Source organism: Orcinus orca, chromosome 1 (genome assembly GCF_937001465.1).
Source record: "Orcinus orca chromosome 1, mOrcOrc1.1, whole genome shotgun sequence".
Lineage (NCBI taxonomy): Eukaryota > Metazoa > Chordata > Mammalia > Artiodactyla > Delphinidae > Orcinus > Orcinus orca.
In genome coordinates this window covers 176,860,339-176,886,290 of record NC_064559.1, presented here as the reverse complement: position 1 = coordinate 176,886,290, position 25,952 = coordinate 176,860,339, and the positions used below count along the sequence as shown (strand labels likewise).

General features: G+C 55.2%; 2 protein-coding genes across 4 annotated transcripts in view; both read left to right on the top strand.

The window, feature by feature from the left end:
- The window catches only part of ST3GAL3 (ST3 beta-galactoside alpha-2,3-sialyltransferase 3), a 236,808-nt gene extending 222,183 nt beyond the window's left edge, over nucleotides 1–14,625 (top strand). For all 3 annotated transcript variants that reach the window (XM_049694077.1, XM_004266322.4, XM_033421903.2), the window contains 3 exons: nucleotides 7,882–8,028; nucleotides 8,207–8,353; nucleotides 13,577–14,625. In XM_049694077.1, coding sequence (XP_049550034.1) covers nucleotides 7,882–8,028; nucleotides 8,207–8,353; nucleotides 13,577–13,666 — 384 coding nt within the window. In that variant the 3' untranslated portion in view covers nucleotides 13,667–14,625. The remainder of the gene's footprint in view (nucleotides 1–7,881; nucleotides 8,029–8,206; nucleotides 8,354–13,576) is intronic.
- A 3,201-nt stretch (nucleotides 14,626–17,826) lies between these two features.
- On the top strand, nucleotides 17,827–25,098 carry ARTN (artemin). The gene is made up of 3 exons (XM_033421753.2): nucleotides 17,827–17,948; nucleotides 19,797–20,044; nucleotides 20,118–25,098. The coding sequence occupies exons 1-3, from the start codon at nucleotides 17,827–17,829 to the stop codon at nucleotides 20,576–20,578; spliced, it is 831 nt and encodes a 276-aa protein (XP_033277644.2). The 3' UTR covers nucleotides 20,579–25,098.
- Nucleotides 25,099–25,952: the final 854 nt, after the last annotated feature.

The window sequence follows — 25,952 nt, the reverse complement described above, 5'->3', positions numbered from 1 at the left end:
TGTGCCAAACGTGATGTGTGTGACTTGTAACTGTCACGGCACAGAAACACTATGAAGAAGGAGCCAGTCTGATTTCCCATATTCTTAGATGATGATAATGAGACTTTGAAAGGGTGAAGAACTTTCTGAGGGATACAGAGTTAGTAGTTAGGGTTCAAAAGCAGACCCACAGAATTACTGGGGCAGCCCAATCCGCAAGCAGGGGTGGGCTGAGGAAGGCGGGAAGGAGGCAGTTGTGGGATGGATCTGCACAGGAGCCACAGACCTGGTGTTGCTAGGTTCTTGGAGACCTGGGAGAGGGAACCATCAAGGGAGAGTGAGCATTCAAGTCGGAGTCATTGTGGAGGAATGGTGGTCGCTGGATCCCTTGGGGGAAATGGATTAGATAGGAAGACAAACCTTTCAGGGCCTTGGTTTCTGTAAGAGGGGATTAGACCAGATGTTCTTTTTTGTTTTGTTTTTTGGGGGGTTTTTTTGTTTGTTTTTTTATTGGAGTATAGTTGATTTACAGTGTTGTGTTAGTTTCTGCTGTACAGCAAAGTGAATCAGTTATACATATACATATATCCACTCTTTTTTGGATTCTTTTCCCATATAGGTGGTTACAGAGTATTGAGTAGAGTTCCCTGTGCTATACAGTAGGTCCTTATCAGTTATCTATTTTACATACAGTAGTATGTATATGTCAATCCCAGTCTCCCAATTTATCCCTCCCCCCGAAAGCAATTTTTTAAATTAATTTATTTTATTTATTTATTTTTGGCTGCATTGGGTCTTCGTTGCTGTGCATGGGCTTTCTCGAGTTGCAGCGAGCTGGGGGCTACTCTTCATTGCGGTGCGCGGGCCTCTCATTGCGGTGGCTTCTCTTGTTACAGAGCACGGGCTCTAGGCATGCCGTCTTCAGTAGTTGTGGCTCATGGGCTCTAGAGCGCAGGCTCAGTAGTTGTGGTGCACGGGCTTAGTTGCTCCATGGCATGTGGGAGTCTTCCGGGACCAGGGCTCGAACCCTTGTTCCCTGCATTGGTAGGTGGATTCTTAACCACCGCGCCACCAGGGAAGCCCCGAAAGCAAATTTTTTTTTTTTTTTTTTTTTTTTTTCGGTACGCGGGCCTCTCACTGTTGTGGCCTCTCCCATTGTGGAGCACAGGCTCCGGACGTGCAGGCTCAGCGGCCATGGCTCACGGGCCCAGCCACTCCACGGCATGTGGGATCTTCCCGGACCGGGGCACGAACCCGTGTCCCCTGCATCAGCAGGCGGACTCTCAACCACTGCGCCACCAGGGAAGCCCCCGAAAGCAAATTTTTTAAGTTAATTTTTACTGGAGTATAGTTGCTTTATAATGTTGTGTTAGTTTCTACTGTACAGCAAAGTGAATCAGCTATATCCCCTCTTTTTTGGATTTCCTTCCCATTTAGGTCATCGCAGAGCACTGAGTAGAGTTCCCTGTGCTGTACAGCAGGTTCTCATTAGTTGTCTATTTTATACATAGTATCAATAGTGTATATATGTCAATGCCAACCTCCCAATTCATCCCCCCCACCCCCCGCCCAGACCAGATGTTCTTAAAGGTCTCTTTTTGTATGATGGTAATCAATGTTTTGAGGGTTATTTGTTGTCTGAAATATTATAGAATATATTTGTACAGAAAGTAAATAGTTTATATATAACAGAGACTCATGTATTCGTTGATTGGTTAATCCAGGTTAATCATTAGTTCTGAAATATTTTGTACATCTGTAAATAGCTCTCTTTTCAAGCTCTACTTCATTTTACTGATAGTTTCCTTAGTATGTCACCTTGCTCTTCCTCCCATTTTAAGTTTTATGCATGTGAACATTTGGGGGTATGTCTTCTATGTATATATTTTACATAAGTATAGCAGATGTTTTAAACCTCTTTTTGGCTCTTTCTCATATCATAATAATTATACCGTGTATTGAGATATTTGTACACAGCCCTGTCTTTCCTCCTGGGTTATAAACTCCTTTTGAGTAAGGAAAAAAAAAAAAAGACCGGCACTCTTAATGATCCTGACAAGCTGTCTCAGTGGGTGGTGGAAAGCCTCCGAAGATTTTAGCCCTGGGAGTGTCAAGATCAGATTGTGCGGAATTGAAGGAAGGCACGATGGAGGCAAGGAGGTCTGGTGGCTCCTGGAGTGACCCCAGCGAGCTGGTGACCTGTCCTCAGGCAGTAGCAGCGAGGAGGGGTGGTGGTGTAGGCAGGAGTGACCACACCTGCCCTTACTCCTGGCTGCAGAAAGCCAGCCACGGTCAGGCTTTCCGCTCCCAGACCTCTCACCTCGGCAGGCAGACTGCTTCTCCCCCCACAGAGAAGGAGGAAGAGGCTGCAGGAGAAGCAGCCTGCAAGGGCGCAGGGAAGCACTGTGGGAGCCCGGCTGGGCAGGTACTTCTTCCCAGATGCTTTCCCCCGTTGCTCCTGGCTGTTCTGACAAGAGCAGAACGAGTTGCATCAGCAGGAGGCCAGCGGCTCCACGCAGATGAGCTGGGTCCAGGCTGGACTGAGGCAGGGACATTCCGGGAGGAGGGATTCAGCCAAGCATGCGGCCCACAGGTGGCCTTGAGGAGAGCTTTGGCCACTCCAGGCCGGTGTCACTGGCTGGCTTTACAGGCCTCTGTGCTGTGTCCTGTGGGTCAGGGAAGCGAGATGTGCGAGGCCTTGGGCCGCTTGGATAGGCCTCTGGAACAGGGCTGTGTTCTGGTGGCAGGCTTGGCAGTGTCACCCAGCAGTAGGAAGGCCTCCAACATCCACTGCCCTCCTGCAGGGCACCCAGGGACAAAGCTGGCCCCCGTCTGAGCGTGTGTATAGTCTGTGAACTGGCCTGTGTGTGGCCTCTAACATGGCTGGCCACACCCTCTGCTTCACTCTCGGCTTCTGTGACGCTCAGAATCATAACAGACAAGATTTATTGAGCCCCTGCCATGTGCCAGACATGGGGCCGGATGCTGTAAAACGCACAGCTCTTCATTTAATCGTCATGGCTGTCTGGGCAGTGGGCCTGACGCCCCCGTTATGTGCGAGGAACTTGAGGCCTGAAGAAGTCCTGTGACACGCCCTGGTTGCACAGATGCGGAATCTGGATGTGGACGTGGGTTTCCCAGACTCCGAGGCCCACAGTCTCCCGTGGCATCACACCCTCCCTGCGTCTCCTCATCGCTCTTACTGTTGGTTCTCAGTCTCCTCCGCAGGCTCCGCTGCTCCCACCGACCCCTTCAGTGTTGGTGTCTATAAGGTTCTCCTCTCTTCTTGCCCCACACAGAGATTCTCAATCTCAAGTCGCCAAATGCCCTCGCTTCCAGGGACCCTGCTCCCTTTGGCAGTGGTGTGCGGCGTGTTGTGTGTGTGTACCTGTGTATGATTTTTCTGAGACGGGGAGCCATGGCTTTTATTTGAGAGACAGGCTGCAGTTGTGTTTACTTAGTATTTGTCTGACACAGTGATGCCCCAGCCAGATCCTGGTCTTCCTGTTCCTCCTTTCCCTGGGATTCCTGAGGAGGCCCTGCACCAGGACGGTGACAGGTGGGAAAAATAAAATAGCGGTGCCAGGTCCCAGTGCCCTAATGCAGGCTCTCTGAGACTTGAGTCCCAAGCATAAGACTCGTTCCCACCCCGTCCCAATCTTGCTCTCTGCCCGAAGGCGGTAGGAGCTTCAGCGCTCTTAGAACAGGTGAGCAGAGCAGGGACCGGAATGCCGGGCCTGCTCCAGGGAGGCAAGCTCTGCCTTGGCGTACCCGCCGCTGCCTGGGCACAAGGAGCCAGAAGGAGCTGTATGTGTACCTGTGACTTTGCATTTCCTACTAGTAAACGTGACACACGTATCCTCAAATCCAAGAAGTCACATGAGTTGTTTCCCCTCCTGGGAAAGAGTAAAGATGGGAAGAGAGGCAGAAGCCTCCGCTCCACCCTGGAGCGTTTGTCAGCTTCTCAAAGGGGCTTGAGATCGTAAGCTAATTTCCTACCGTTTCACACGGTGGTTACATGTGGGACCCTTAAGCACATGGGATAAGCCAAGAGGTGTTGTCTCAGAGAGGGAATCTCGTGTCACAGAAAGACCCAGGCTCTGAAGTTGAATCCAGCTCAGATTCTCCCCAGCTGTGTGTGCCTCGGGGCAAGGCCCCTCGCCTCTCTGAGCCTCAGTCCCCTCTGTGAAACAGGATGCAGGGCACCAACCGGAGTGACCCCTAACTCACCTCAGCGCTTCTGGCGGGGAGAAGGGAGGCCCCATCCATCCTTGACTAGCCCCCCCAGACCTCCCGAGGTGGGAACAGCAGTGCTGATAATAAAGGGTGTGGCAGAAAGAACACCCATCCTGGCATCACGACGTTGGGTTTGCATCTTGGTACAGACTCTCACGTGACCTTGAACCCGTTGCTTCATCTTGGGTCCCGTACCTGTGAAGTGGGTGAAAGTTGAAGAGACATAAATAATATCTATGAAAACCAGCCTGTAGCCTCCACACCCCCAGCTGTGCCATTACTGCCTCTCCGTCCCTTCCCGAGCAGCCCCTGGCCTTCCTCCTCTTGAGGGGTATGTGGGCAGGCGTGGGCAGGGACCCGGGGTTGTAGGGTGCGGGGAGGATGTTGGGGCCTGCTGGGCTCTGGAGAAGGGACGGGGGCTGTGCTTTGCTCAGCACAGGCTGGTACCTGCCATTCCTTTGAGTACACACCTGATCCTCCCAGGAGGGGCTTCTCCCCAGTTCTGCCTAAGATCTTGGCCATTTCTCCACCGTTCCCTTTCCTGCTGGGTCTCACTGTCCCGACCTTTACCCCCTTACACACACACACTTCTGGACACAGAGGGAGGCACAGGAGGAAGCCGGTCTGGGGTCTGCTGTCTCATCTCACTGGGGCTGAGACCCAGCGAAGTTGGCCCTAAAGGCCCATCCTTTGAGCTGACGCTTGGAGGACGGATAGAATTTGCCCGAGAGAGAGGTGTTGCCAGAGACGGGGAGATGTGAGGAGGGGGTGGCTGGAGCAGACAGTCCATTAAAGGCCGCAGAAGACAAGCCTGAAGAGATGCTGAGGGCAGTGGAGGAGCCGGGATGGAGTTCATGTCCCCTTACACACCCGCGCCCGGCGCTGCGCTGCTGGACCACAGAAGTGAATCGGATGTGAGCCCCTGCCCTGGGGCTAATGGCGGTGGTGATAGGAGCTGACCAGTGACTGTGAGCTGGGCACTCAGCCTGAATTATCTCATTGAGTTCTCACAACACAAGATAAATACCCTTAGTATCCCTGGTTTATCCATAGGGAAATGATAGTTTTCTTGCCCAAGGCCTCCACACAGTTGAGTGACCAGAGCTGAGTTTGGATCTGGGCCCAAGGATCTTCTGTCTTGGTCAGCTCATGTTGCTATAACAAAATACCACAGACTGGGTGGCTTATGAACAACAGACATTTGTTTCTCACAGTTCTGGAGGCTGGAAGGCCAGGATCATGGCACTGGCAGACTTGGTGTTTGGTGAGGGCTTCCTGGTTCATAAATCATCATGTCCTCACTTGGTGGAAGGAGCGAGGGATCTCTTGGGCCTCTTTTGTAAGGGTGCTGATCCCATTCTCGAGGGCTTCACCCTCAGGACCTAATCACTTCTCAAAGGCCCACCTCCTAATACCATCACCTTGGGCATTAGGTGTTCAACATAAATGAATTGGGGGGCGGGGATGGGCCACAAACTTTCAAAGCATAGCAGATCTTTTTTTATATAAATTTATTTTATTTATTTATTTTTGGCTGCGTTGGGTCTTCATTGTCGTGCACGGGCTTTCTCTGGTTGCGGTGAGCAGGGGCTACTCTGTGTTGCAGTGCGTGGGCTTCTCACAGTGGTGGCTTCTTCTGTCGCAGAGCATGGGCTCTAGACATGCAGGCTTCAGTAGTTGCGGCACGCAGCCTCAGTAGTTGTGGCTCATGGACTCCAGAGTGCAGGCTCAGTAGTTGTGGTGCATGGGCTTAGTTGCTCTGCAGCATGTGGGATCTTCCCTGACCAGGGCTCAAACCCGTGTCCCCTGCATTGGCAGGGGGATTCTCAACCACTGTGCCACCAGGGAAGCCCCTATAGCAGATCTTAACTCCATATTTTATCACCTCCCAAAGGTTAGAGGTCATTTCTACCTTGGGATGAAGGTATTCAGGAAAGACATGAGAAAGGAGAAGATGCTGAGTCTTAAGAAACAAGTAGGGTGGATCAGGTGGGTGGAGGCGGGGAGACCATTAGAGACAGAAGGAGCAGCATCAGCAAAAGAATGGAGGCACGAATCAGCAGATGCGGACTTAAGATGGGCTGAAATGAAAACTGGAGCAGCAGGCAGCATTACTGGCTAAAAATTTCTGATCTCCTGTGGGCAGTGGTGATGTGATCTGGTTTGTATATAGAAAGATCATTCTGGCAGAGAGCAGAAAGTGGTTTGGGAGGCAGAGGTGGCCCATTCTGGGCACTCATTTTGGGTGAATGGAACTCAACAATTATTTTGTACTTTTCCAGTCACTCTACTGGGCTCTGGGGGCGGTTAGTGGCCAACAAGACAGACACTGGACATGGCCTCATTATAATAGTCCATTTGAAAGATGATGAGACCTGGACTTTAGGTGGTAGCAGTGGGCTTGGGAAGAAAGGATGGATCCGTGGGATTCTATTGAAAATAGAATCGAAATGACCCAGATGACCAGTAGGACAGAACGAGCTGGAGAGATGAAGAGGGATGCAAACTCGATTCCCAGGCTTCTGGTTTGGAAGATGGAGTGGACAGCAGAGGTTAGGGAACACAGAAGGAGGAGCAGATCTGGGGGAACCAGAAACAACTGAGATGTCCAGCAACAGAGGGGTTGCTTACATAGGCTATGGGACATCCCTGGGACATCTCTCCAGCCTACAGGGTTGGTTTGTGACTTTCTCCAGCAGCACTCAGGAGCCCAGTTGTAAGGGTGGGAAAGGTGGATGTATGGGTTGATCTAAGTTCATGGTCCCCCTGGGCTAGGACAATAGAATGACAAGGGGCAGGGAGTTGAGTGTGCTCACGAGAGTGGCTGAAGCGATATACTCAAGGGACTAGACCAGGGAGGGCTCGTGTACTGAACAGAAAGGCAGGGCTGGGAACTAGAGGAAGGGAGAGAGGTAGAAGGAGAGGAATTTGTAGCCCTGGAGTGGACCCTGGGGTGTCAGGTTTGTTTCAGAGCTGATGCCTTTCCAATCCGGTACTGAGATCCCTCAGGGAAGAATCATCCCATTCTGCAATTAAAGAACTGAAGCCTAGAGAGCTTGTCACCTGCCCAAAGTCACCCAGCTCCATCGGTGGCAGAACTGGGGTTGGAGTGTTGTTTTCTGCTCTGCCATACTAGCTCACATTCTGTCTTTATTTTTCAGGTTCACTTTAGAACAGTTGACTGAGAGCGAGGAAATTCAGCAGAAGGGAAAGGAGGCGAGCCCAGCAGAGCAGATAGGAGAGAGAGGGCAGGCTCCTCCTGGGCCCCTCAGTAGCGGCGAAGGGGAGGGGTACTGCTGGGCCGTTGGGTCTTCCTCGTGGCCCAAGACCCACCCCCCCGCCCAAGGTCAGAGCAGCACAGCCCAGTGCCCCACGCCCTGTGCCCCGCCCTGCAGCTCACTTGGTATCCTCCATCCACACTGGCCCCACTGTGCTCGCTGTGCCCTACCATGTACCTTGTCTCTGCCACACATCCTGTGTCCCCAGCACCCACCAGGTCGTCCGTCCTCCAGCCGTGTTTGTTCCCCATGCCCCAGGCTCCCTGTACACACCTTATGCCCCCCACCTTGTTTCTCATTAGCCTGTACACACTTTGGGTCCCCACCACTCACCCAGTCCCCTCACAAGCTGTGTGCCCGCTCATGCCCACTTGTGCTGTGTCTACAGAGCGCGTCAGATGGCTTCTGGAAATCTGTGGCCACTCGGGTGCCCAAGGAACCCCCTGAGATTCGCATCCTCAACCCATATTTCATCCAGGAAGCCGCCTTCACCCTCATCGGACTGCCTTTCAACAACGGCCTCATGGGCCGCGGGGTGAGATGTCTGGATCCTGGGAGAGGGAGAAGGGGACCTGGGCCAGAGGTGCCTTGGGAAGGAAGGACAGGGCGGCAGGGTGGGGACAGAGGATTCAGTTCTCAGGAGCAGAGCTCAGCTCTGGAGAGCTTCGCTGAGGGTCTCCGCCTCACTCGGAACCCCCTTGCCCTCCATCCAGAACATCCCGACCCTCGGCAGTGTGGCAGTGACCATGGCACTACACGGCTGCGATGAGGTGGCAGTTGCAGGCTTCGGCTACGACATGAGCACACCCAATGCGCCCCTGCACTACTATGAGACCGTGCGCATGGCAGCCATCAAAGAGGTGCAGGGCTGGGCGGGGGGCAGCCCCTGGGCAGGACGAGGGAGGGCTAAGTGCCAGCAGGAAGGACAGCCTCTGACTGCGCGTGTACAAACGAATGGCCAAGGGACGAGCCAGCTTCGGGGCTGGCTGCTCAGAGCTCCCTGGAAGGCATCCATCCCTGCCTGCAGGCCTCTGCCCACCAAGCGTCCTTCTCCCTGAACTTCCCTTCCCTGGCCCTCTCCTTGTCCTGGTCCAGCCCCTGCCTCCTCCCTGCTGCTCCCCAGCCACCACATGCCCATCTTGGAGCAAGCTCACAGCCCTCCTCTCTGCTTCGATTCTCCTCTTCCCTCAGAGGACCTCCTCACCCCCTCAAACAACCCACAGACGTTACCTCTCCGTGCCAGGATGCCCCCATACCTCCTCCACCCTTCCCCATGGCCAAGCACTAAAGCTTTCTAGCACCCAGAGCTGCTTCCCGGGTGATTCATATGTTCAGGTACCTTAAGTTCTCCCAGTCAGCTAGCCTCTCCCGGCACCTGTCCCTTCACAGCAAGAGCCCATGTGGAAAATCCAAACGCCTCTTACAGCACCCTTCGCTTATACCGCTCATCTCCCGCTGCTCCCAGCCTGGACCCTGGGCATCTGGAGCTTGTGCTTTGAGCAGCTTCTCTACTCCTGCATCTGGGTGGCGAGGGATCTTAGTGTCAATCTCCCGGAGTCCGAGCAGACTCATGGTTCAGCCAGCGCTCGTCCCTGCTCATCAGTCTCTCACATGCCCATCTCCAACCCCACTGCACTGTTCAGGCCTTATGCTCCCCAAAGCTCCCTCCCTCCCTCCCTCCCTCCCCTCCTCCACCCCCTCCACCGTGAGAAAACTGGAGAAAACTGCAGCCCCAGGGGTGCTCTGCCCCTTCGCCCTCCTCACTCCCACTCACCCTTCACCCCTCGCAGCCGGGCTTCCCCCTTCACCTGACATGCCTCCCACCAAGTTCACCAGTGACTCAAGGCTGCTGAGTCCAAGGGACACGCATCAGTCAGTCCCGTCGTTTCTGATCGCTCTGAAACACTTTCTGTGTTGACCGGCCCTTCCTGAGACGCTCTCCTGCTTGGACCCTTGAGTCGGTCATTTCAGTGCTGCTCCTGTTTCCCTCGCCAGGCTCTCTCATTCTCTTCCTCTGTGTCCTGGATTTCCGTGCGTCCCTTAAGAGTCAGCATTAGCTAGGGCTCCATCCTAGAAGTCTTCTCTTCTCACTCCACATGTTTCCCAGGAGATTCACATCCCCATCCTTGGCTTCCGTTCCCATCCATATTGTCTTAGGCTTTTTGGGTTCATTCAGTCGGGCTCGAGTAATTTCGAGTTATTTCAAGGAAATAAGAGAGACTTGGGAATCTCTTGAGAAGCCAGAAATAGCCTTACAGCTGGGCCTCCTGTTGCCTGGAATGGGGTTCAGGAGTGGAAATCTCATCTTGGGTCCGGGAGAGCCCCTGACCTGTCTCAGCCCCTCAGCAGTGGCTCCAGCCCTGCCTCATTTTCACCAGGACCCTGGTGGTCTCTCTGTCTCTGCCTCTCTTCACATATCTTCCTGCTGCTTCATCCCCTGCCAGCACCCACTGCAAACTGCTCTCACTGCTTTTACCTGCCCCCTGGCTTCTGTTTACTCCTATGTTTGGTCTCTTGCATTTTCCTTTTATATATACTGTATGTAAAAGTTTTAGGCAGGAGGTGAGAGGCCGCAGACGTAGGCAGTAGCCGGATCACGAAGGGCTTTCTCTGCCACGGTAAGGAGCGTGGACGTTGCTCTGAAGGCAGGAGGGAGCTATGGACCAGTTTTAGGCTGTAGATTAGCATGCAGTCGGGTCAGTGTGGCTGCAGCGTGACCTAGAGGGTTCCAGGCAAGAACAGAAACCAGTTGGGACACTGTCTCAGCAGTCTAGGCAAGAGATGAAGGATCCTGCACTGGAACTGTTCAGGGCTGATGGGAAGACAGAGGTAAGAAACGGTTAGGATTTTCAATCAGCAAGGCCTGGAGGTGGCCTCCATGCAGGAATGAGGTGGAAGGACACCACCTTCCCTGAGGTGCCCTAGTGGAGGCTGTTCCCTTTCTGCCACCTGCCACATCTCAGTTGTCAGGCCATTGCCCCCGCCCCCCTTCCTCATCCTGTAGAACCGTCTGGCTCTGAGGCTCACGGCATCTGCTGCACCACCTCCACGAGGAGTGCTGAGTGCTGGCGATGAAATCAAATGGCCTGGGTTCAGAGCCTGGCTCTGTACCTTCCTTTCCTTATCAATACAAGGGGTAATGTTAGGCCTGGGAAAGAGTCGCTGTGATGACGTATAGAAGAGGCCTGGCCATGATACGCGCCCATACGTGTTAGCCACTGCTATTAATATTAATTTTTTCACCCCTACTTACTCTTGTTACCTCTCAGCACCCTAGGGAAGTCACTGAAATGCTGTTGCTTGGATGTAGGGTCCCTGTTGTCACATCAGGGTGTCTTCAGAAGGCAAGTGAACCATTCTGTGCCCTGGCCCCACCGTTGCTTCACCTCCACCTGACTGATCAGTCCATTCTCCAGGCCCAGTGAGAGCCTGGGGATGTGAAGACAGTGGGGCGAGGACCGAATGCCGGCGGGCTATGTGAGGGGTGTCAGAGGCGTTCATAAAGGAGGAGAGGACTTCCCTGGCGGTCCAGTGGTTAAGACTCCACACTTCCAATGAAGGGGGCGCTGGTTTGATCCCTGGTCGGGGAACTAAGATCCCACATGCTGCGCAGCACACCCAAAAAATTAAAACAAAACAGAAAACATAAAGGAGGAGAGAGAGTAGAGAAGGGTTAGAAGTCGCAGGGTTGGGGAATTCTCTGGCGGTCCAGCGGTTAGGACTCTGTGCTTTCACTGCTGACTAATATCCTGTAAGCTGTGCGGCGTGGCCAAAAAAAAAAGAAGATGCAGGGTCGTGGAGACCAAAGGAGGGAGTGCCTACAATGTCCAGCACTGCAAGGAAGTCCCGGGAGATGTGTGCTGAGAAGTGGCCGTCAGATGTACCAGCCCCGAGGGACTGGGCAGTAGCCAGAGAGTGAAGTGGGCTCACACAGAAGTCTGCCATGGGAGGGAAATCTGGGCTGGAAATGAGGATCTGGGGGTCGTGAGCACAGCTGCTTGTTCAGATACAGGGGAGGCACGGATGAGGTTTCCCAGGGAGATGACAGAGGAGGACGTGCGATGGTCAGGGCAGAACCCCGGGGGCACAGACATAAAGATGGGAAAAGAGCTGTGAGAAGGAAGGCTCCTCTGCGAGCGTGGTCTCTGCATCCAGAGTCAGGGGTCCTGGTGAGGCTCCCAGAATCCTGCCGCAGCCCGGGGACAGTGGAGGCGGCGTAGCGAGGAGAGCACTGTAGGCTCCTGCGCTGTGTGCGCCGGGGAGAGATTGGGAAAAGAGCGCCAGAGAGGCGGTGTTGCCTGGTCCAAGAGAGAGATGCGTCCAGGCAGACTTTTTTGTTTACTCTGTTATTACGAACTTTGTCAAACACCTTCAAAGTATAGAGAGTAAAATACTGCACTCCCACGTACCGTCACTCCCTCCCCCAGGTATCAGCATGCGGCCAGTGTTGCTCAATCTGCTCTTCCTCCCATGCCTCCCCTCCCCGCTGGTTATTGGGAAAGAAGTCTCAGACATCGTATCATTCCAGCCATAAACATTTCAGTAAATTTCTCTAAAAGATAAGGACGATTTTTTTCAATATTACACCATTATCGCACCTGGAAATTTAACAGTAATTCCTTGATATCATCAGATATCCAGTCCTCTGCTGACCTTTCAACCCTCAGGGACTCCCAGTGGGTGTTCTTGAAACTGACCCATCAGATTGGTTACTTCTTCCTGGGGAGTGATGCAGGCATGGGTTAAGTAAAGAGCTGTATGAGTTTCTGTGCTCGCTTGGATCCTGGCCCTGCCATTCTTCCATGCCTGCATTTTCTTACCTGGAAAATCTAATTTCATTCAACACATATGTCCTGAGCACCTACTCTGTGCCAATCAGTCCCTGCCTTCAAAGACAGACAGTGAGCCAGATGTCTGAATCTTCAAGGAATGAGGGTGAGTCACCCGGTGGTCTGAGACACGGACGGGCATTTGCAGACGGCTGAGGAGAATGCCAGGAGTCTAAGGAGCCAGAGGTTCAAGGGAGTACACAGGGACAGTTGTGTAGATGCAGCAGCGAAGAGTGAGGAAGAGCCTGCCACCTCCAGGCACCATGAGTGTGGGTGTGCGGAAAGAAAGAGCATGTCTGGGGGATGCTGTCCTTGGGGGCAGCCAGGTTTGTGGTTAGCACAGGAAGTTGAAGGGGGTGTTCAAAGGAGACGAATATAGGAGATTTTGCCCAAGTTTCAGACTGAAAAGATTTGGAAGGTTGGAGGAGGTTGACTGGGTCAGATAAGGACCAGATAAGAGCTGTTAAGTTCTCCACACCTGTGTATAGTGGCTGTGAACATCCTAGGGTGAGCCTCAGCGCTGACGGATGCAACAGAGCGGTCAGCTGTGTCCAAACTGTGACAAGGCCATTGGCTTTCGTCGTTCCTCTATTCATTCAATCCTGTTTCATTCTTTGAGAGACTCAGTCATCACAGCTTCCTGGTGAGAGCACTGGGGAAAGGAGAGAACCTGAGCCTGGGTGCAGTCTTCCGCAGGAAAGCCCTGGAAGGCAGCGTCTTCCCTGCAATTTTCATATTAACCGTAAGATGAGCCTCTGGCCCCCTGGCTCCTCTGGTCTGAGAGGCAGGATTTCATTAGCTGCCCCCAGGCCTGGAGAGTGGATTGCAGCAGGCCAGAGAATGACTAAGCCGCCCCACACGGTTCCCTTTCCAGCAGGGCCCAAGCCCAGGCCTGGGCCGGACCTAAGTGACTCACACTGCCTGACCTCAGGGTGCCTAGGACCTAGGGGCCCGGAGAAGCCGCCAGGCAAGGACAGGTGGAAGGAGTGAGAACAAGGTTGGAAAGCCTACATGTCTAAGACTTGGAAGAAGTTAAGAGGCCGGGGAAAGGGGTTAGAAGGTTATTTCCTCCAGGTCCTGGGAAGGGAGGAGGGTGAGCTGTGGCACCTCTAGGGCAGACCTCCCACAGTCAGAGCATCGGAGGGCGGTGGTCGGAAGAGGGCGTGGAGCCCTGGGAACCTGCGTTCTGGCAGGGCCACATCCCAGCAGCCACCTGGGCTGCCCAGCTGACCACTGCTCCATCTTTCCTTTCAGTCCTGGACGCACAACATTCAGCGAGAGAAAGAGTTTCTGCGGAAGCTGGTGAAAGCGCATGTCATAACTGACCTAACCAGTGGCATCTGAGGTGGACCCAGCACGCGGCCACAGAAGTCCAGCCACCGCCACCTGCCCACTTCATTGGCCTCGGTCTGGCTCTGCCTGAGAGGTGTGGGAGCCTTCAGACCCAGAGAAGGACAGTGCCAAGTGGCCCCAGGGGTGGTGAGGCCTTGGTGGGGCAGCCAGAGTTGTGTCTGCTCAGAGCCCAGCCTCAGAGACCAGCACTAGGCCTCACTCTCAGCCTGGGTCCTTGAAGCCAGAGGGCCAGGAGGCCACTGGCCATGCCCAGCGGGCCCAGCATGCAGGAGGCGGACATTAGGCAGCAAGGCTGCTGCCAGAATCATTTCTCCAATCAGTGTTCAGTGTATTATCATTTTGTGAAGTTGGGGTGGGGGGAGGGTAGGGATAATTTATTTTTCAATAAGGTTGGAGATGTCAAGTTTGGTCTACTGACCGTGCAGAAGACCCACTAAAGGGCCCCTCAGGCAGTGGTACCAATGGGCTCCCTGTAGAGTGGAAGTGCCAGGACTAGCCTGTGCCCTGCTCTGGGGCTACAGGGAGATGGGCAGGATCTCAGGCCAGCCCCTTCCGGCTCATGACACTGTTTGGCCTTTCTTGGGGAGCAGATGAGATAGTCCCACTCAGCAGCCCCCAGCTGTCCCACAGAGAAACGCTGGAGCCATCCTTTAAGCCAACAAGACGCCCCTGGGCTTGAGTGGAGAGAACTTCAGAGCTCGGGCGGGGAGGCCTGGCCCAACCTGATGGGAATGCCCCTCCCCCCCCCGCTGCAGCCGACCCAGAGGACAATGCCCCGGGCCTGGGGTGACAACGTGGCAGCTGCTCTGGGTTTCAGCAGTGAGACTGCCAGGTCCTTGGGTTCTGCCTTTAGCCTGGACCAGAGGGAAGCGAGGCTCAAGGACCTCACCCAGGCTGTGGCAGGCATCCTGAGCAGCCATCATGGAAGCAATAAAGCTCTGCCCTGAACCCGGCCTCCTCTTGCTTTCTCTGACTTTCCTGGAAGAAACAGGAACCTGGGGCCTCAGCAAGTATGCTAAACCCAAGGGCCATCTCTCCAGCCCTCCTGGGTCCCTTTCACTTCTCATGTTAGCTACAGGACCTGGGTAGCCACCTAGGGGCCTTCTGGAGCCTCTCCTGTCCTATAGCCGTCCTGCACCCTCTTTGCCTTAAGAGAGGCAGTCTAGGGGCATCAGGACATGCCCCAGAATCTACCCTGCTGCCTCCTACAGGAGCCAGAGTTCAGGGGATTGAAGCACCACCCCGTGCACAGTGCCACTGGGTCACCACAGCCCCAGCACTACAGGGACAGAGGTTCCTGCAAGCACAGGAAAGTTGCACGGCCGGGCCCCCAGCACACAGACCTAAACCACTCCTGGCAGCTCCACTGAGCCCTGGAAAGACACGCCCTCCCCCTTAGCACACAGGCACCCGGTCTCCCCTCAGGACCCCTCTTTCTGCACAGAACAGGAAGGCACAGCCCATCTCTAGGCCCCCTCTGGCAAACATTATTTTATTATTATTTTTTTAATTTATTTTATTATTTTTTTTATTTTATTTATTTATTTTTGCGGTACATGGGCCTCTCACTGTTGTGGCCTCTCCCATTGCAGAGCACAGGCTCTGGACGCGCAGGCTCAGCGGCCATGGCTCACGGGCCCAGCCGCTCCGCGGCATGTGGGATCCTCCCGGACCAGGCCACGAACCTGTGTCCCCTGCATCAGCAGGCAGACTCTCAACCACTGCGCCACCAGGGATGCCCTATTTTATTATTATTATTTTATTTTTATTTATTTTTGTCTGAGTTGGGTCTTTGTTGCTGCGTGTGGGCTTTTCTCTAGTTGCGGCAAATGGGGCTACTCTTCATTGCGGTGTGCGGACTTCTCACTGTGGTGGCTTCTCTTGTTGCAGAGCACGGGCTCTAGGCGTGTGGGCTCAGTAGTTGTGGCTCGCGGGCTTAGCTGCTCTGCTGCATGTGGGATCTTCCCGGACCAGGGCTTGAACCCATGTTCCCTGCATTGGTCTTAACCACTGCGCCACCAGGGAAGCCCCTCTGGCAAACATTAGAAAGGACATCCCAACCTTACCCCCTAGAGCCCTGGGATCTGCTCTCTCCCTTCCCCAGCATTCCCAGGCAGGCCTGAGAAAGGCCAACGCACTCCTGCCCCTGAGGCCATAGGCCTGGGAGCGAGATTCCTGCCAGAGCTGCCACGTGGCAACAGGTGGGGCTGCCTGGCCCCGTCACCTCTTACCTGACATCCCAATCCAAGTGCCATTCCCTTCTGACTCCCCACGTGCCCCTTTACTGCTGCGCTTTGTGCTCAGACAGAAGCCTCCTCGGTAGAGGGGAAAGTGAGGCCCTGACGGAGGGACAGGGAGACCCAGAAACTCCCTTCGATTCTGCTGTAAACTAGGCCACTGTGATGCAAACTCCAGTGCTTCCTGTGTCCTATCTGAATGGCGCCCCCTGGAGTTGTGCAGGGCATAGGCTGCATGCCAGCAAGCAGCAGCCCTGGCTGATAAAGCCCTGGGGCAGAACCCCCCCCCCCCCCCCGGGGCAGCCAGCTTGGGGAGGCAGCAGAACACAGAGCTGCTCACCGCCTGGCCTCCTGTCCCACAGGGGTCCTGCCGAGCCTGGGAAAGTCTGGCTTCTAGTCCCCACGACTGCACATTAACTGCCCTCCCAAAAGCTGCGGTTCTCCACCTGGCCATACACCAGAGTCACCTGTGCAGATGTGGAAAACTGCACATGCCCATTCTGATTCAGGTCTGGGGTGAGGCCCAGACTCAGGTAGTTTTAAAAGGCCCACAGGTGGTTCAGATGCACAGCCAGGGTGCAGCTGGTCCACACACGTTCCCTGAGCACTGTCAGCTTCACCCACGGCTTCCAGATGTCAGTTGGTCAACGATTCCCAAATTACCATCTCCAGCCCAGTTCTCTTCGCTTTGCTCCAGGCTACGAACTCAGTCACTTCCTGAACATCTCCACTGGGATAATCCACAGGGCCCTCCAGCCCGGCACGTCCAACACTGAACTGATGAGCTCCTGCCCCCAACCTACCCCTCCTTCAGGAGCCCCAGCTGCCAGAATGCGTCCCCTCCTCCCGGTCACCCAGTCCAAAGGCATGCCATCCTACTTCCTCACCCCATCCAATCAGGCACCAACTGAGTTTTCAAAAAGATGTGTTCCTGAAAGAGCGCACAAGGCCCCGCACTCTCCCCACAATTCAGCTTCAGAATCCTCTCTCCCCCAGCAGCCTCCTGACTACCTCCAAACCACCCTCCCCACCACAGCCAGAGCCAGCCGCTGACATGCACGTTGGATCACACCATTCTCGTGCCTGAAACCCTTCAGTGGTCCCCAGTACCACTGGGATGAAGTCCAGACTCCCTGTTAGGACACACAGGATCTGGCCTTTCCTTACCTCTATCCATGTTACCCATCCAACCTCCATCCCACCCACCAGCCGAACTGCCATAATTAGGCATCTGAAATACTAGCCTCCAGCTCCCACCTCAAGCCTCAGTGCAAAAGTTCCTCCGCCGGGACCCTCCCCTTCTTCAGCCCCTGGCACCCACTCCTACCAGCGCCGCTGTGCCAGGCTGAGCAGCGGTGTTTGCAGGTGTGTCTGTACTCCAAGCCCCAGGCGGCAGCGGAGAGAAGCGGCAGCGGAGGGGAGCGGCGGCGCCACAGGAGCCGGGTCAGACCGTGAAAGCCCCAGCGCAGTCAGTGCCTCTCGGACTCAAAGAATGCAGTGGGTCTGTTGGGAGACGAAACTAGCGGTGGATCAGAGAGAGCATCTACTGCAGAGCGGCCAGCCAGGACGGCGGGAACCCGAAGGCCGGTGGGCCAAGGCAGGGACCGGCCTGTCCCCTCCCTCTCCCGCCCTCTGCCCGGCCTCCCAACTCCCTACTCCCAGTGTCTACAAACTCCGAACACTCAGTGTCCATGCCGCTGCGCCGCCTGGGTTCTCCACTCTGTCCTGGGGGCCCTTCCCAGCATCTCCACCCCACCCCACCTCGGGGGACCTAGTGGAGCCAGGGGGACCAGATTCCAGAGGGTGGAATGGCCAGGTGAGCCCTGAAAGGTGGGGCGGGGCGGGGGGTGCTCGGGCCCCACCCCAGGATCCGGTGACGCCGGGGCTGGAATTTGACACCGGACGGCGGCGGGCATGAGGCTGCTGAGGGATGGAGTTGGGCCCAGCCCCCAGACACGGTCCACGGGCTCCACCAGCAGCAGGTCCCTCGGGTCCCAGCCCTCGCTGTGTCCCAGACCCAGAGCCCTGCACTTGCGGTAAGCCGACCTGTTTGCCCACCTCTCGTCCCAGCCCAGGGGCTAGAGGGAGCGGCCAGGGTCGTCCCCCTCCACTCCTTTCTTACATCCTCCCTCTCCTGGGCCTGCTGCGCAGCTCTCCGCCCCTCCCAGCCCCCCGCAGTCCCTCCTGTTGCTTGTTGGACTGTGCTAGCCCTGCTGGCCCGCTGTAATGTGAGGCTTCCGCTGCTGCTACAGGGCTCAGACCGGCTGCCAAGCTTTTGGCTAAAAGGGGCACTGCCAGGTGCACAGCCCTGGGCATGAGCCTTTCGAGCTGCAGGGGAAAGCCCAGCACTGGTCCCAGGAAAGGTGCCTAGGAGAACACAACACAGAACCCCCGGGGTGAGTATCGGGGGGGGGGGGCCTGGTAGATGGGGAGGAAAGGCAAGGGCTGGAGGACCAAGTGGCCCCAGATTGCCGGGAGGGATACGTAGGGCCTGAGCTGCCTACGTCCCAAGAGACCTGCTCCTGGGCTCCCCCTAGTGCAGGGGGCCTTTAACCCTGCCTTGCCGGGCTTTCCCTCCATCAGTGAGAACAGTCACTAGCCTGGTCCTCAGGCCCATATTCCGTTAGCCGAGCACACCTGACCCTGGAGGACCTCACCAGGGAGGACTGGCCCACAGGTATGCAAACATTCTGTGTGCTCGGGGGTCAGGGTGGAGGTGACTGCTGGGACCAAAGAGCAGGCCAGCTAGTGAGGGCTCATGAGGCTCCAGAGAGGCGTTTGGGAGTGCCAGGCAATGTGGGCTCACAAAACCTGGTGGGACTCCGAAAGCCCAGCTGGGCTCAGGAAGGATGGTTCGTGGGGGAAACTTCTAGGAGCAGGGCCAGGCTGCCAGATCCAGGGGAAACTGGAAGGGGTACAGACCTGGACCAGCTCTCAGGGTGGCTAAGCTCTCAGAGGCCAGTCTCGTGTAGAAGCAACTCCAGGGAGTTGCTGGGGCCTGAGTCTAGCTGAAGGTAGGGGAAAAGCCCACCCCCCGTTTGAGTCCACAGGCTTGGCAAATGCTACCCCCTGGTGGCCACAGGGAGCCATGGCCCAGGCCTCATGTTCCTAGAGGGCTCATCACCCTCCACCATCTGCTGGGTGGGCAGCACAGGCTGAAGCCTGGGCCTCACTATCATCAGATAACTCAGGTCAACCAGCAAGCACCCTAATTTTTCCCCAGGCCACAACTTCCTCCTCTGTGGCATGGAGAGAAGGCTCTCTGTGAGATCAAGGAAGGTCCCCTTCCCCGCACGGCTGCGTGGGTCTACCCTTGCGACCTTAGATAATTGCTGAGCTTCTCCGAGCCTTGTTTGCTCATCTGGAGAATGGGGATAACACCATTTACCTCATGGAGTTGTGAGGTCTGAAAGAGGGAACAGGTGCAAAGCACCACGAAATAGGTTCTCCATGCAGCCACTTCTGCTGGGTTGAGCCCAGCTGCCCAAGCCCCTTGTCCCTCATCTGGAGAAGCTGAAGTGGAGAGATGACCTGCTCAAAGGATAGCTCATCTCTCAATGTTCCAAGCTGCCTCAAGAGGAGGGTGGGGGAACAGGTCAACTACGGCTGATGGGAGTTCCTGGTGTTGACAGAGATGGAGCCTGGACGTGGAAGCCCTTCTGTGCTGCCCCTCTGGCCCCGGCCTAGGCGGCAGGTGAGTGGTTCTCCCAGTAACTCCCACTTGGTATCGAAGAAGGGTGGCTTGACTAGGGAGGGAGAGCGGGGCTCCCTGGGCAGGCGTCAGAAGTAGGTGGGGGAATGGTCAGGGAGGGGCCAGGAGGAAGGAGGAAGGTCAATGCCCTCCGGTGGTGATTCCTTACCCGGGCTCCCCGGGGCAGCTGATCCATTATCCTCCAACCCGAGCCCTTCCATCCGGCCCCAGCCCCTCCCTGCGCCCACCAGGGTTTCCTCCTACCCCCTGAGGCTCCACCTCGTCTCTCCGAGCAGCCTGCCCTGTGGCCTACCCTGGCCGCTCTGGCCCTGCTGAGCAGCATCGCCGAGGGCGAGGCCTCCCTGGGTCCCGCGCCCAGCAGCCCGGTCCCCCGAGAAGGCCCCGCGCCGGCCCCGGCGCCCCCCGCGGGTCCCCTGCCTGGTAGGTGAGAGGGCGAGGGCGCGGGGCGGGGCGGGCTGGCCGGGGACCCGCGCGTGACTGCGTCTCGTTCCAGGGGGCCGCGCGGCCGGTCTGTGCGGCGGAAGAGCCCGGCGGCTGCCGCCCCCGCCGCCCGCGCCCTCGCCCGCTGCCCCCCGAGGGCCCCGCGCTGCGCGGGCTGGGGGCCGGGGCGGTCGCGGGAGCCGGGGGAGCCGCGCGCGGGCCGCGGGGGCGCGGGGCTGCCGCCTGCGCTCTCAGCTGGTGCCGGTGCGCGCGCTCGGCTTGGGCCACCACTCCGACGAGCTGGTGCGTTTCCGCTTCTGCAGCGGCTCCTGCCGCCGCGCGCGCTCCCCGCATGACCTCAGTCTGGCCAGCCTGCTGGGCGCCGGGGCCCTGCGGCCGCCCCCCGGCCCGCGGCCCGTCAGCCAGCCCTGCTGCCGACCCACGCGCTACGAGGCCGTCTCCTTCATGGACGTCAACAGCACCTGGAGGACCGTGGACCGCCTCTCGGCCACTGCCTGCGGCTGTCTGGGCTGAGGGCTCACTCCGAGGGTGTGCAGACGCACCCTTACCTGTGGGTCTAACTGCCTGGGACCGGCCAGGGGCCTTGGCCGGAGACGGAGGCTTCAGCCGGGTGAGTGACGGACATCAGCCCTGCGGAGATAGAGGCACGACTGACCAGCGGCCCCAGGGCTCTCACCCTGCCGGCCTCAGCCCCGCAGACCCCAGAAACCTCAGCTGTGGAGACCCGAGGACCCACTGCGCACAGACGCTGGCAGTGACCAGGCCATGGACCCAGGACTCCTCCTCTGGAGAACCCAGATGTGTCAGGTCGCAGCCTCAGCCCAGGCCTGGGGGGACAGATCTGGAGACACATTGCAGTTGTGTTGCTGAAGTGCCTGTGCTGGAGTGGGCCTTGGACTCACTCGTGGGAGCTGGACCCCTATTTATTACTTCTAAGTTATTTATTTACTTCTGTGGTTTGTCAGATCCTTTGCTGGGCTGTGGGGGCCGGATGGAGGTCACTCCCTGACCATCCCACTCACAACTTCAGGCGCACTCAGCAGTCATAGGCCTGGCCCGGGACTGCTTGTGCCCACCCAGCAGCTCTGGGAAACGAGGGGCATGGAACACAGGCAGAGTGAGTGACAAAGGTGTATTCCCCAGTCCCAACAGGCCAGCCAGCTCACAACCCCTGCACAGTCCCCAGCGGTTGAAGCCTGGGGTTACTGGTGGAGAAAGCCATACCCTTGAGAACTCTGGCATGCTGCGAGCCTTGTTTCATGGTGAAGATGCAGAGAACCATATATTGCCCCACCCCACTGTCACTGATCAGAGTCCAGGGCACCCTGACAGGTGCATAGACTGCCTGTGCTTGCAGATGGCCCAGCACGGGGAGCTCACTACCCACATTCCGTGAAACAGCCCAAGTCAAGTGATGAAGAGGCTGAGGGTGGGGAAGAGGGTGCAGTGGGAGGCTGGTTTGGGGGGATGAAGCACAGAGCATCACGGGGATAAGAAAGCAGGAAAAGACTGAGGGTGCCTAGAGAGACCTGCATCTTGGGTAATGAACAAGGATATTCACTTATTCATTCAACAGATATTTATTATTTTATGTCAGATGCTGGGTAGACAGCAGGGATACAGAAGTGAACCCATGATCTCAGCTCTTAAGCTTAAACCATGAGAGACAGACAATAAATAATTTACATAAATAATATTTAAATTCAGTTTGGCAAACAGTATGAAAAGGACAAGCAGCTAACAGGTACACACTCTCATCTGGAAGGAAGAAGAGATTAATGCTGACCCTGGCCTTCCACACTGTCCCCGAGTCATATCTCAGAAGTCAGTGCAATCCCTCTGAGCTTCTGTGTGTGTCCTGTGAAAACTTGTTTCCTGGGCCCAATGAATTTGTCCTACATGATTTTTTTCTTTGCAAATAAGATCAGGATATGTGTTTGGACGCATGCTGGGTCTGAGGAACCATGGGACATCCAGAGGGGTCGTCAGGAGGCAATGGGCTGTACTGGTCTGGAGCTGAGGAGGCAGGTCTCGGCTGGAGATTGATTTTGGCAGCTGTGAGGACAGAGGCAGTAGCTGCAGCCAGGGGTGCACGAGGCACCATGAGAGTGAGGCAGTTGAGGCTGGGATCCCTCAGGCATTTGACCGCATTAACCAAAATTCCTTCGAGCTGCCTAAGTGCCTGCCCGCTTTGGCACAGGGGCCCCCTTCTCCCAGGCTACAGTGAGGAGCTGGCACGGGCTCTCTGAGGGCTGTATGCATTCCGGGTCAAGGAGGAGAAACAAGTCTGTGCTTCCATTCTTCTGTGTTCGCTGCCCCAGTTCTAGGTGCCCCCAAAACTTTGGTGCTCTCGTGCTGCCCTCAAACACCCCCTTGGCCCTTCTCTCTGCCTCCAAACTGATTCAGGATCTTCAGTCGCCAACCCCCACCTCGAGCCAAAGAAAATGGCAGCAGTGCCATACAGTTTGGAGGCACCTCATGAAGGCCTGGGCCCTGGTCTTGGCTGGGGGTGAAGGGGGCCTTCTGTCAATTCCAGGGTCATTGCGACCAGGGAGCCCCTGCTGGAAAGACTCGAAAGCCTGGCAGAGTTCTCAGACCCTCCAGGCCCTACCCCTTGGTGGACATCTGTGCTCTCAGAGCCACTTACAGGAGATGGGTTGAAGCCACGTCTGACAAGGCTCAGAGAGCGAGCCAGGTCAGAACTGCAGCCAAAGACGCTAGCTCTCAACACTCCCCAGATTGTCAGTCCTTGGGGAGTAGGGTCCCCCCAACTCAAGGCTGCATTCTGGGGCCCAGAGAGATTGTGCCCGACAGCTTACAAAATTGTGGATGAAACAGCAGCTTCTCCAAAAGGAACACATTCCCGCAAGAACTAGTCTCAATCTGCAGCCCACAATGAACCAAATCCCTCTTAAAAATAAGTGAAGCTGTTTTCCTCAAACAAGTTGCAGAGCTCCTCTTCTCTGCCTACAACTTAGCAGAGGTCACCAGGCACATGACCTCACCAGGTAGAGCACTTCTGCTCCTCGGGAGCCACAGGTAGCTCTAGAATCTCTTTTTTTGGCTGCACCACAAGGCTTCCAGGATCTTAGTTCCCCAACCTGGGATAGAACCCATGCCCCCTGCAGAGGAAGTGTGGAGTCCTAACCACCGGCCCGCCAGGGTGTTCCCTAGACTCTCCATTTTGACTGTAGTCTGTTTCATATTTGCAAAATGACGTTGCCCACTTGAATGATCTTCCCAGAACTAAGGTATGGTCTCCTCCAAAGGGGTATCAAGTCACCACCTCTTGCAAGACAGAAAACTACAGATGACTTGGAAATTACAGTTTTTCCAGCTTCAGGGGTCACCCAAACATCCCTCTAGATTAGTTTCATCCAGGAATCAAGGTTCGGGGATCCATGCGCTCCTCCTGCCCCAGCCAATGGCGTTCCTCCTCTCTTGTCCAGGGACTGCTGCATTTCCCCCAGCTAGAGAGCCCGGAGAGTTCATGTGGACTGGCTGCCTAACCGAGGCCTCATCTTGAAAAGGAAAGGTAGGGTAGAAAGCTGAGAGATCAGAGAAAAGATCTAAGAGAATTTGTGCCATGTGAGATCACTTTTCTTGTTCACAGGGGTGGTGCCTAACCTGTTGTGGAGTTGTACAGTCCTTACGGAAACTGATGAAAGCCAAGGATCCTCCCCACCTCCCACCTCCCACCTCACTGCTGAAAAAAACACCAATGTGTAAATCTGGTGGACAATTTGAGGGAGCCCACAGACTTTCCGAAGCTCATTCAGAGATTCCGTAGGAGTCCATGGCCCTTGGGCTTTCCTGCCCTGTTCTAGGTACTATTATTAATGTCCTCCTGCAGCTAGATTAGTTCCTCTGTCTGTGCTCAGGTTCCCATATCAGGGCTCTCTGTCTCCATTATTTACAAACCTCCCTATTCTTCATCCTTTTTCTACTGAATGTCTTCTTTCCCTCTGCATTTAAACTCACTTGAATATATCACAGCATAAAAAAACGACACTGTGATTACAAATATATAAATATCTAATCGACTTCCACCTCTCCTTCACTAAAAGAGCTCTTGCTGCGGTCCCCAGTGGCCTCATCATTACTAAACCCAAAGGCCACTTCTCAGCCTTTAGTCCTTTGGACTCTCAGGGGCGCCCAACTTTGTCAACCCTCTTGGAACACCTGTCTTCTCTTGACTCTCTATTCCATACTCTCCTGGATTTTCTCCTACCCCTGCTCATTCTCAAACTCCTTTTGGGTTCCTTTTCCTTTCTCTGCCTCTTAAGTGTTCGTCAGGGCTCCGATACAGACCTTCCTTCCCCATCTTACTTTCCCTGAGCAATGTCACCAACTCCCGTGGTTTCAGTTACCGCCTCCAGTCTAATGATGCGCTCACTGTACCTCCAGCTTAACCTTTGTCCTAAGCTCTGTCTGTATTTCCAATACTTCTGTGTGCATAGCCTCAGAAACCTCAAACTGAACTTACCTGCCCTAGATGTCTTCCATTCATTCCTTCAGATGCTGTCTCCACCCTTCTCTACCTGCTCTAAGCCCCACATCGATGAGCTTCCCTGCTCTCCAGCCTCCGAGCCTCCTCCAGGGTTCCCTCCCAAGTGAATGGCACCAGCCTCCATCCAGGGACACGAGTCAGAAACTTGGACAACAGCCTAGACTCCCTGAGCTTTGTCACTTCCCTTTTCCATTAGTTCTCAGATCCTTAGATCCTGCAAGCCCATCCCACTTTCTCTCTTCCCAATGCTATTCTGTTGAAGTCTTCCTAATTTGTGGAATGGTTTATTGCTCATCCTCCTAACTGGTCTCTGTCTCCAGCCTCAACTCCCTCCAGTCATTCTCAGCCCTGTGACCTTTTAACATTAATTGAGCACTAACAGTAGTGCCTTGGGCCAGTTATAGGGATTCTGAGGTCAGCTAGAAAAATGTTCTACCATCAAGGAGACCACAGGTGGAGGTGGAGGTGGGGGAAGGGCTGCCCGTTTGGCAAATAAAAACAGGACATCCAGTTAAGCTGGAGTTTCAGATAAGCAATACTTATTTTTTTTAGTAAGTATGTCTCATGCAATAATTGGGATATACTTATACAAAAAATGTTAATCTGCTATTCAAATTGAACTGGGTGTCCTGGATTTTTTCTGGCAACCCTAGGTGGGGGTAAACAAGTAAACAGAAAATGCAATCAACCACCCTAAGTCTCCCAGTAGAAGGATGGCTAGGGTACAGTTATGTATGTCAGGGTCGGGGAGGATTCTATACTCATAAAGGGAAAGGAGTCATTTCTACCCAGATGGAAGGGGCAGAAGAGCCAGGAAAGTCCTTGTGAAGGAGGTGGTCCTTGAACTGGGCCTTGAAAAATGAAATATTTGCACAAGGTGGATAAGGGGCATTGGGCCTGTCCTGGTTATCCTTTATCGCCTTCATTGCTTCTTAGCGCTGAACTCCCCCTTCTCACTGGCCATGCCCTCTCCAGCAGGGTCTGGGGCTCAGCCTTGGGCAGGAGTGGGAGGTGAGGGCCTCTCCCTTGGGCTCTATCTCAGCCCTAGGACTCTGCTACTCCTGTGTTCCTTAGAGTTCTCTTCGCTTCTTACTAGCCAATCCCTCCTTCCTTCAATCCCCTAGTACAGTTTAAGATTTTTATATTAAACTGTCCCTGTGTGCTTACTGTGTGGTTTCTCCTGACTGGTCCTTGTCTGACACACAGCCTTCAGCAGAGGCAGCAGCATGAACAAAGGCAGGGCAGAGCCAGCAATTTCATGTAGGATTGGGGGAGGACCCTCATCAAGACAAAAGTCAGATCATAAAGGCCCCTGAGTGCTACACCAGGGCGCCTGGACTTTGTCTCGGGTAGAGCCACTGAAGGATTTTAGGTGTG

Excerpts from the sequence above, each read along its gene's own strand:
- ARTN (XM_033421753.2), top strand. The coding sequence starts at position 17,827 with ATGAGGCTGCTGAGGGATGGAGTTGGGCCCAGCCCCCAGACACGGTCC. Across the intron at positions 17,949-19,796 it reads CCCAGAGCCCTGCACTTGCG|CATTATCCTCCAACCCGAGC; the intron begins GTAAGCCGACCT and ends GGGCAGCTGATC. Across the intron at positions 20,045-20,117 it reads CCCCGCGGGTCCCCTGCCTG|GGGGCCGCGCGGCCGGTCTG; the intron begins GTAGGTGAGAGG and ends GTCTCGTTCCAG.